Source organism: Melozone crissalis, unplaced genomic scaffold (assembly GCF_028551555.1).
Source record: "Melozone crissalis strain CALT ecotype California unplaced genomic scaffold, PUWL_Pcris_2 ptg000629l_1, whole genome shotgun sequence".
Taxonomy (NCBI): Eukaryota; Metazoa; Chordata; class Aves; order Passeriformes; family Passerellidae; genus Melozone; species Melozone crissalis.
In genome coordinates this window covers 7303-17845 of record NW_026536305.1, presented here as the reverse complement: position 1 = coordinate 17845, position 10543 = coordinate 7303, and the positions used below count along the sequence as shown (strand labels likewise).

Below are 10543 nucleotides of genomic sequence, written 5' to 3'. Positions count from 1 at the left end.
TTTGGGGGATTTTGGGGGGTCCTGGGGTGATTTGGGATGGTTTTGGGTATTTTTAGGGGCATTTGGGGCATTTTAGGGCCATTTTAGTGGATTTTTGGTGGATTTTGGGGGGAATTTTGGGGAATTTTAGGGGGCGGGGCTGATTTGGGGGTGTCCCCACAATGTCCCTGTCCCCTTTGTGACCCCCCCCCCCAATGTCACCCCAATGTCGCCAATGTCCCCAGAGCTCGGGGCTGCGTCTCCATTACGTCACTCGGGGTCCCCCTGATGCCCCCCTGATGCTGCTGCTCCACGGCTTCCCCCAGAACTGGTCAGTGCCACCAGATGTCACCACGGGTCCCCAAGGGTCACCAAATGTCCCCCAAGTGTCCTCAAGGTGACACCTGGGTCTCCCAAGGGCCACCAAGGGTCCCCCCCCCAAGTGTCCCCAGGTGTCCCCGAGTGTCACCAGATGTCCTTCAGGTGTCTCCCAGGTATCTTCCAAGTGTCCCCAGCTGTCCCCAAATGTCACCAAGTGTCCCCAGGTGTCCCCAATTGTCCCCATGTCCCCCATGCTCCTGTCCCCATGTCCCCCAGGTGTCCCCCAGTTGTCCCCAATGGTGCCTCAAGTGTCCCCAGATGTCCCCTTGATGTCCCCAAGTGTCATCAAGTGTCCCCCAGGTGTCCCCAGGTACCCTCAGGTGTCTCCAAGGTGTCCCTCATGTCCCCTCTGCTCTTGTTTCCAGATGTCTCCCAGTTGTCCCCAGGTGTCCCCAGGTCACCTCCCTCCTCCTGTCCCCACATTGCCACCACTGTCCCCGTGTCCCCAAGGTGTCCCCAGGTGTCCCCAAGGGTCCCTCAAGTGTCCCCAGCTGTCCCCACACCCCCCCACCGCCATCCCCCCGGTGTCGCCGCTGTCCCTGGGTGTCCCCAGCTGTCCCCAGCTGTCCCCAGGTGTTCCTCACGTGTCCCCAGGGGTCCCTCAAGTGTCCCCAGCTGTCCCCATACCCCCCCTGCTCTTGTCCCCAAGGTGTCCCCAGGTGTCCCCAGGGGTCCCTCAAGTGTCCCCAGCTGTCCCCACACCCCCGCACCGCCATCCCCCCGGTGTCGCCGCTGTCCCCGGGTGTCCCCAGGTGTCCCCAAGGTGTCCCCAGCTGTCCCCACGCTGTCCCCAGGTTCTGCTGGCGCCACCTCCTGCGGGAGTTCAGCGCGCGGTTCCGGGTGGTGGCCCCGGACCTGCGCGGTTACGGGGACTCGGAGAAGCCGCCGGGCAGGGACAGCTACCGGCTGGAGCTGCTGCTCGGGGACGTCCGCGACGTCATCGAGGCCCTGGGGACGCCGGCGGCGTCCCCGCGCTGCGTCCTGGTGGGACACGACTGGGGCGGCGTCCTGGCCTGGGAGGTGGCATCGAGGCACCCGCGGTTGGTGGAGAAGCTGGTGGTGATGGACGCGCCCCACAGGGCGGTGATGGCAGGTGACAGAGACAGGGGACAGCGGGGACACGAGGGGGTGTTGGGGACATTGGGAGCATTGAGAGGAGTAGGGACATTTGGGATAATGGGGACATTGGAGATGTTGGGGACATTGGAGGCATTGGGGACACAAGGGGATATTGGGGGGATTGGGGACATTGGGGGGATTGGGGACATTGGGGATACTGGACACACTGGGGACATTGGGGATGTTGGGACACTGGGCACATTTGGGGACATTGGGCACATTGGGGGGATTGGGGACATTGGGGATGTTGGGGACATTGGGGGCATTCGGGACTTTGGGGACATTGTGGACACTGGACACACTGGGGACATTGGGGACATTGGGGATGTTGGGACATTGGGGACATGAGGGGACATTGGGGACACACAGGGAGGTGGCATCGAGGCACCCGCGGCTGGTGGAGAAGCTGGTGGTGATGGACGCGCCCCACAGGGCGGTGATGGCAGGTGACAGAGGGGACAGGGGGGACACGAGGGGGTGTTGGGGACAGTGGGGACATTGAGGACATTGGAGACAGTGGGGACAGTGGGGACAGTGGAGGATGTTGCGGATGTTGGGGACATTGGGGACACTGGGGACATGAGGGGATATTGGGGACATAGGGGACAGTGGGGACATTGGGGACATTGGGGATATTGCGGACACCAGGGACACCAGGGACACTGGGGGCATTGGGAACATGAGAGGACATTGGGGACATTGGGGATATTGGGGATATTGGGGGTTTTGGGGACATTGGGGACACTGGGATATTGGGATATTGGAGACACTGTGGACATTGGGGACATTGGGAGGATTGGGGACACTAGGGACACAGAACATTGGGGACAGCGGGGACATTGGGGGGGATTTGGGGACATTGGGGTTATTTGGGATATTGGGGGTATTGGGGACAGCAGGGGACATTGGGGACAGTGGGGGTGTTGGGGACATTGGGGACAGCAGGGACAGTGGTGGGGACACTGGGGACATTGGGGATCTTGGGGACTGGGGTCATTGGGGACATGAGGGGATACTGGAGACATTGAGGGGATTGGGGACATTAATGGGGACACTGGGGATATTGGGGACTCTGGGGACATTGGGGAATTGGGGGGATTGGGGACGTTAGGGGGCGTTGGGGGACACTTGGGGACGTTGGGGACATTGGGGATGCTTGGGGATATCGGGGACGTTGGGGGATGTTGGGGACAATGGGGACACTGAGGGGATTGGGGGCAGTGGGGGGATTGGGGTCGTTGGGCGATGTTGGGGACACTGGGGATATTGGGCTTCATGGGATCCCTGTCCCTGTCTCCACGATGTCCCCATGGTGTCCCTATGGTGTCCCTGTCCCTGTCCCTGTGGTGGCCCCATGGTGACACCGTGCTGGCCCTGTCCCCACGATGTCCCCACGGTGTCCCCTCCCTGTCACAGCCTTCACGGCCCGTCACCCGTCGCAGCTGCTCCGTTCCTGTTACATGTTCCTGTTCCAGCTGCCCTGGCTGCCCGAGTTGCTGCTGTCCCTGGCCGACTTCCAGGTCAGACTGTCCCCTCCTGTCCCCTCTCTGTCCCCTCCTGTCCCCTCTCTGTCCCCTCGGTCCCCTTCCTGTCCTCTCCCTGTCCCCTCTGTCCCCTCTGTCACCTCCCTGTCCCCTCCCTGTCCCCCCTGTCCCCTCTGTCACCTCTCTGTCCCCTCTGTCCCCTTCCTGTCCTCTCCCTGTCCCCTCTGTCCCCTGTCACCTCCTTGTCACCTCTGTCCCCTCATTGTCCCCTCCATCCCCTCCCTGTCCCCTCTGTCACCTCCATCTCCTCCCTGTCCCCTCTGTCCCCTCTGTCCCCTCCCTGTCCCCTCGCTGCCATCTCCCAACCCAAGGAGCTCCTCAAGGTGTGACACCGATCCCCAAAGGTTTGTCCCGCTCTCTGTCCCCAATTTTGGGGATTTGGTGTCACCCAGACCTGGTGTCCCCCACTTGGACCCCAATTTCAGGGGTGGTGGCACCACCCAGACCTCCCCTCCCCCACTTTGTCCTCAGTTTTAGGGGTTTGGTGTCACCACGACCTGGTGTCCCCCCTTTTGTCCCCATTTTGTCCCCGGTTTTCGGGATCCTGACACTCCAAACCCCCATTTTCCCCATTTTGTCCCCAATTTTGGGTGTTCCCAATTTTTGGGGTCCCAGTGCCCCACAACCCTGACTTCCCCCACTTTGTCTCAAATTTTTGGTGTCCCCCAGCCCTGATTTCCCCATTTTCCCCCCGGTTTTGGATGTCCCCAGTTTTGAATGTCTCCAATTTTGGATGTCCCCGATTTGGGTGTCCCCAGTGTTCAATGTCCCCCTAGCCCTGATTTCCCCATTTTCCCCCCAATTTTGGTGTCCCCAATTTTGGATGCCCCCAATTTTGGATGTCCCCAGTTTTGGATGTCCCCAATTTCGGTGTCCCCAATTTTGGATGTCCCCAATTTTGGATGCCCCCAATTTTGGATGCCCCCAATTTTGGATGTCCCCAGTTTCGGTGTCCCCAATTTTGGATGCCCCCAATTTTGGATGTCCCCAATTTTGGTGTCCCCAATTTTGGATGTCCCCAATTTGGATGTCCCCAGTTTTGGATGTCCCCAGTTTTGGATGTCCTCAATTTCGGTGTCCCCAGTTTTGGATGTCCCCAATTTGGATGTCCCCAATTTTGGATGCCCCCAATTTTGGATGTCCCCAATTTTGGATGTCCCCAGTTTTGGATGTCCCAAATTTGGATGTCCCCAATTTTGGATGCCCCCAATTTTGGATGTCCCCAGTTTTGGATGTCCCCAGTTTTGGATGTCCCCAGTTTTGGATGTCCCCAATTTGGATGTCCCCAATTCTGGATGTCCCCAATTTTAGATGTCCCCAGTTTTGGATGTCCCAAATTTGGATGTCCCCAGTTTTGGATGCCCCCAATTTTGGATGTCCCCAATTTTGGATGTCCCCAGTTTTGGATGTCCCCAATTTTGGATGTCCCCAATTTCGGTGTCCCCCAGCTGGTGCGGTGGTTCATGACCAGCGCCCTGACCGGCATCCAGGACCCGGCGCGGCGCCTCTCGGAGCAGGAGCTCGACGCCTTCCTGTTCGGCCTCTCCCAGCCCGGGGGGCTCAGCCCCCCCATCCACTACTACCGGAACCTCTTCGGGTGCGTGGTGGGACCACCTTGGGGGACCCCACTTGGGTGGTGGGACCCCGTCTGGTGGTCCCAGTTGGGTTTGGGTGATCCCAGTTGGGTTTGGGTTCTTCCAGTTGGGTGGTGGGACCCCATTGGGTGACCCCAGTTGGGTTTGGGATGGTCTCAGTTGGGTTTGGAGGATCCCAGTTGGGTTTGGGTGGTCCCAGTTGGGTGCTGGTGGTGGTGGGACCCCATTGGAATGTTCCCAGTTGGGTGGCGGGACCCCATTGGGTGACCCCAGTTGAGTGGCGGGACCACATTGGGTGGTCTCCCAGTTGGGTTTGGATGCTCCCAGTTGGGTTTGGGGACTCCCAATTGGGTTTAGGATGATCCCAGTTGGGTTTGGCTGGTCCCAGTTGGGTAGTGGGACCCCATTGGGTGATCCCAGTTGGGTTTGAGTTCTTCCAGTTGGGTTTGGGTGCTTCCAGTTGGGTTTGGGTGCTTCCAGTTCCATTCCCTTGGGTTGGGTTGGGTGGTCCCAGTTGGGTTTGGGTTGTTCTCAGTTGGGTTTGGGTGTTCCCAGTTTGGTTTAGGTGGTCCCAGTTGGGTTTGGGTTGTTCTCAGGTTCAGTTGGGTTTGGGGTGATCCCAGTTGCGTTTGGGATGTTCCCAGTTGGGTTTGGGATGTTCCCAGTTGGGTGATGGGACCCCACTGGGTGCTCCTGGTTGGGTTTGGGATGTTCTCAGTTCGGTTTGGGTTGTGTCCAGTTGGGTTTGGGTGGTCCCAGTTGGGTGGTGAGACCTCATTGGCGATCCCAGTTGGGTTTGGAGGATCCCAGTTGGGTTTGGGATGATCCCAGTTGGGTGGTGGGACCCCATTGGGTGCTTCCAGTTGGGTTTGGATGTTCCCACTTGGATTTGAGTGCTTGCAGTTGAGTTTGGGTTGTCCAGGTTGGGTGGTGGGACTCCATTGGGTTCTTCCAGTTGGGTTTGGGTGGTCTCAGTTGGGTTTGGGATGTTCCCAGTGGGGTGGTGGGACCCCATTGGGCAGTCCCATTTGGGGGATGGGATCACATTGGGTGGTCCCAGTTGGGTTTGGGATGATCCCAGTTGGGTTTCAGTGATCCCAGTTGGGTTCGGGTGGTCCAAGTTGGGTGGTGGGACCCCGTTGGGTGACCCCAGTTGGGTTTGGGATGTTCCCAGTTGAGTTCACTTGGCTTGGGTGACCCCAGTTGGGCGGTGGGACCCCATTGGGATGTTCCCAGTTGGGTTTGGGGGATCCCGGTTGGGTTCTCTTGAGTTGGGTGGTCCCCATGTCCCCCAGGTGTCCCTTACCTGTCCCCAGGTATCCCCAAAGTGTCCCCCATGTCCCCAAGGTGTCCCCAGGTGTCTCTGACCTGTCCCAAAGGTGTCCCCCAAGGTGCCCCCGACCTGTCCCAATGTCCCCCAGGTGTCGCCAAGCTGTCCCCAGGTGTCCCCAGGTGTCCCTGCCCCTGTCCCCAAGTGTTCCTGACTCTGTCCCTGTGTCTCCAAACTGTCCCCAGGTGTCCCTCACCTGTTCCCAGGTGTCTCTCACTGTCCCCTCCCCCTTTCCAGGGCCACGCCCATTCCCCGGGAGCCGCCCCCTCCCCCCACGCTGCTGCTCTGGGGCTCCCGCGACGCCTTCCTGGACCCGCGCCTTGGCCCCGCCCACCTGCGCTGGCTCCGCCCCTCCGCCCGCCTCCGCCTCCTGCCCGGCGCCTCCCATTGGCTGCCCGAGGAGGCGCCCCGCCCCCTGGCCAAGCTGATTGGAGAGTTCCTGGGGGGAGGGGCCGAGGAGGGGTCGTAGCCACACCCAGGATGGGAGGGGAGGGGGGCGGGGCAGAGAAGGGTGGGGGAAGGGTGGGGTTGGGGGGAGGGGCTCCCAACATCTGGATTGGGGACCCTGGTGGATGACGGGAGCCCCAACATCTGGATTGGGGACCCCAACATCTGGATGGGGACCTGGAAATCTGGGTGACAACCCAAACATCTGGATGGGGGACCTCAATCTTGGGATAATCCTGGTTGGGACCCCCCAACATCTGGAATGGGGGACATAAACATCTGGATGAGGATCCCAACATCTGGGTGGGGACCCCAACATCTGGAATGGGGGACCCCTGTGGAGTGATGGGACCCCCAACATCTGGATGAAGACATGGAAATCTGGGTCAGGACCCCAACATCTGGATGGGGAGAGACCCTGGGGGGTGATGGGACCCCCACATCTGGATGAGAACTTCAGCATCTGGGCTGTGACCCCCCCAAAGGTCAAGGGTGATGGGGTACCCCAACATCTGGAATGGGAACATGAAAATTTGGGTGACGGGACCCCCAACATCTGGAATGAGGACCTCGAAATCTGGGTGGAGACTCCAACATCTGGATGAGGACGTTGAATTCTGGGTCAGGACCCCAACATCTGGAATGGGGAGACCCCAAAATTCCAGTGAGGGACACGCCTCTTCCGGGTTTGAGGGATGCTTTGTTCTGATTGGCCTGCGTTTGCGTCAATCAAAGCGAAAAGCCAATCGAAACGCTGTTTCTGGGCTTTTGTTTCTATTGGTGCACTCATCTGTCAATCAGGAGTCTATCCAATCACAGCGCAGAGGGGTGGGACACTCCCACTCTGTGGACACCAGCGCTTCCACGTTTGGGCAGTGCTCGCTTTCGATTGGGCCTTGTGTTTGTCCATCAGCGGAATCAACCAATCGGAGTGCGGCTTGGTGTGGGGGCGGGAAATATGGCATTGCACTCTCCAACAGGTATCGAAAGGGAAACTGCAATTTGTAGAACGAGAGGTAAAATATCTTCGACACTTCATAAATAAAGGTAGCTGGAAACCCAACCATGAGAAAATGGCAAGAATTCTATTCCTTCTGCCTCCCTCTTCAAAGAGGGAGATCAGAAAATTACCTAGAGTATTGAAAAATTATAGATTATGGATTGAGGGGTACACACGGGCAGCAAAATTTGTGTACGAAAAATTGACAGAGGGAGATGATATGAAACGGGCCAAGTGAGATTTTGTTAAAGAGTTGACTTAAAACTAGCCTCAGTACCAGCTATAAGCTTACCCTTGTTTGAAAAATCCTTCATTATTTTTACAAAAATACAGAAAATGGAGTAGCTCATAAAATTTTAATTCAGGAGTGAGGAAGAGTAACAAATATCTAGTAGCTTCTATATCAGAGATGTTAGACCCAGTAAGCCACAGCTAGCCACTGTGCATTTAAGCTGTAACAGCTACGGCAATCGTAATAAAAGAAAGTTGTAAGCTTACTTCTGGAAGGAAATGGGTCAGGTTCACCTCGTCTGAGGTGTGTTGAATGAAAAAGAAGAAAGAGAGAAGTTGAAGTAGGGAGGTGGTTAGCAAACTCTGAGATGCTGGAATGTGAAGTGATGGCATCTTGGTGCTAGAAGAGAGCAGAAGTGTGAATGCGAGTTTTTGCATGAAAGGCAGGGAAGTGTCTTGTCACAGGGTTGTTGGGAGGTTATTCAGTGCCACACTGGGGTCCAGAGAGGGTTTAGCAGAACGGGCCCTCCTTGAAGAGAGAAGAGGATAAGTTGCCTTGAGAAAGAATGTCAGGAGCACCCGGGGACGCCAAGTTTGGGGTTGTCAGGGCTGGGAGGTGTCTGAGCGCTCCCTAGAGCAGCGGGGTCTCGGGGGCTGCGGCAGGGACCGATCCATGGAGGTGACTGGGCGGTGCCGGCAGCACAGGACACAGCTTTGCCGGCCAGGAGCGGGCTGGCTCCGTGGTGGGGCTGCCGGGGGGGCTCCCAGACTGTCGGGGTTCCGTGCAGAGCTTTGTGCACAGCTGGTTAGCTGAGAAAGGTCACTGTTGCGGTGTGCTGTAATGTCCCATTTTAGACTTCCAGGTCACTTCCCCAGGTGTGCCTGTACCTCTCTCCCTTCCCCCTTGCCCCCGTGCTGAGTGAGTCCTGTCAATCAGGCTCAACATTCCAGCGTGTGGTTGGTCAAGTTCAAAGGATGCCCCCCAGGCCCGGGGGTCATTGGCCAGTCTGGGTGTCATCCTCCCCTGAGACCCCGCCCCTCTCACCTGGTTGGTGGCTCACCTGTACCTCCCCTCCCCCTGTCCCTGAGCTTTAAAGGTAAATCAAGCCATGCGGTCGGCATTCTGTTGGAGCAGTTGCTCACGTCCAGACCTCTGTAACCATGGAATAAACCTCTGGATAAAAACCCTCCAGCAGAATCCATCTCTTTTTCTCTTCACCATCGCCTGAAGCTTTCCTCCTGAGGTAAACGGAGTTCCTGACAAGCCTGGACTTGTTCAGTGCCCTGCTGCAATCTCCAGCGAGCCAAGGTATCTCTGGGGTGATCCACCACACTTACTGCCTTTGGCCCAGCAGCGAGGGTCAGACTGGCCCAGGCACCATCTAACTGGTGATACTGGGATTCATATTCCAATAGGTCACGTCGACATAACGCCGCTGGTTACGCTTGAAGTCCAGGAGTCAGCAGTCAGTGTCCAATAACAGGCAAGGACATTGTGCCCTTGGTGCAACAGCAGCATAGGGGAGAGCATCTTCGGCAGGAATAGGAAGAAAAGTTTCAATAAAATATCCACGAGAATGCAGAAGTAGGCGTCGTTGGCCGATAAGTTACTGACCAACGGTGAGCTCCCCTCTGCAGTATGTGTGAGCCTCATTAACACCGACATAAAGATGCGTGCCTATCAATAAAGTTCGAGATTTGCTGATCACTCGCATTGCGTGCTGCATTCCTCCCGCCGATCCCAACAGGGTCCCGAGTCCAGGATGGCAGCGTGGGCCCGGGAAGTGGGCCGAGAGAGAGGAGGGGAGAGAAAAGGAGAGAAGAGAGAAAGAAAAAGCAAAAAGGAACCAAGGGCAGCCCCCAGGGTCCCCCCCATGCCCGGGGCTGCTCCCCCCGGCTCCGGCCCTGCAGCCAAGGGGCAGCGCCGGGGGGAAGGGCCAAGGACGGCACAGACAGCAGGGCTGTGAAGAGAGGGGCAGGGGGCCGGCCCTGACAGATAAAATCAAAGAAAAATAAAGAAAAAGCAGAGATTGCCGACTCTCCAAACCTCACAAAGCGGTTTGTTTTTCATAAGGAAGAAGGTTTTTGTTTTTTTTTCTTTTGTGTCTTTTGTTTGCTGTTAAAAAGAAGAAGCTTTCTCTCCCCGAAGAATGGGTATGTAAGGCTAAAACAATTAAATCCTGCCCAAAAAGTAAAAAGCAATAGATGTGATTCATCTCGTGTTAAAATTGGTCTGGATTTTCTTATTTAACTAACTGTAACTGACAGAAAGACAAATTTGCCATTAGCACAGCTGGACAGAAGAAGAGGCTGCTGTGGAGAAAGCTTTTAGCTAAACCCAGAAAGTGTGGAAGGAAAGCGAATGGTAGAAGTTAATGCAGCATTATCTGTCTTTTATTACTATGCTACTGAGAAGTCCTTTCCAGGCACTACTGAAGCAAGGATCAGAATCACGGAAAGAGGGTGGATTCATGCCAGCAGAATCGAAGGACTTGTGAAGGAACCTGAGGAATGGACTATCACATTTAAACCGAGTGATACTGAACTGACTTTCCAATGGGGACTGGGTGGTAATAGCTTGGGAAAACCCAAATGACCCAAGAAATGTACAAAGAATGACACTGAATTAAGAAATAAGGCTTATATCACTGTTTTCCAGCACTGCCTGAATAAAACATCTCCTTGGAGGAGGAATACTTCAGATAGAAGGATCAGGACTGGTTTGGTATGCTGACCTTAGCCTGAGAATTTTACAGGGGAGAAGGGGAATTGCCATTTCCATCAGTAAACTTTGATTCATTCCAACACTGGACATGCTAGCTGGGTTATAAGTAAAATGCTTGAATTGTGCGAGTAATTAGTATTGCAGTTCACGAAATCTATGCTCTTGTTGCAAGAAGTGTTAAAGTAATAACTG

General features: G+C 56.1%; 1 protein-coding gene across 1 annotated transcript; it reads left to right on the top strand.

The window, feature by feature from the left end:
• Positions 1-232: 232 nt before the first annotated feature.
• Positions 233-6417, top strand: LOC128950424 (epoxide hydrolase 3-like). Its single transcript, XM_054295308.1, has 6 exons — positions 233-310; positions 1155-1490; positions 1849-1925; positions 2896-2999; positions 4472-4620; positions 6186-6417. The coding sequence occupies exons 1-6, from the start codon at positions 279-281 to the stop codon at positions 6415-6417; spliced, it is 930 nt and encodes a 309-aa protein (XP_054151283.1). The 5' UTR covers positions 233-278.
• Positions 6418-10543: the final 4126 nt, after the last annotated feature.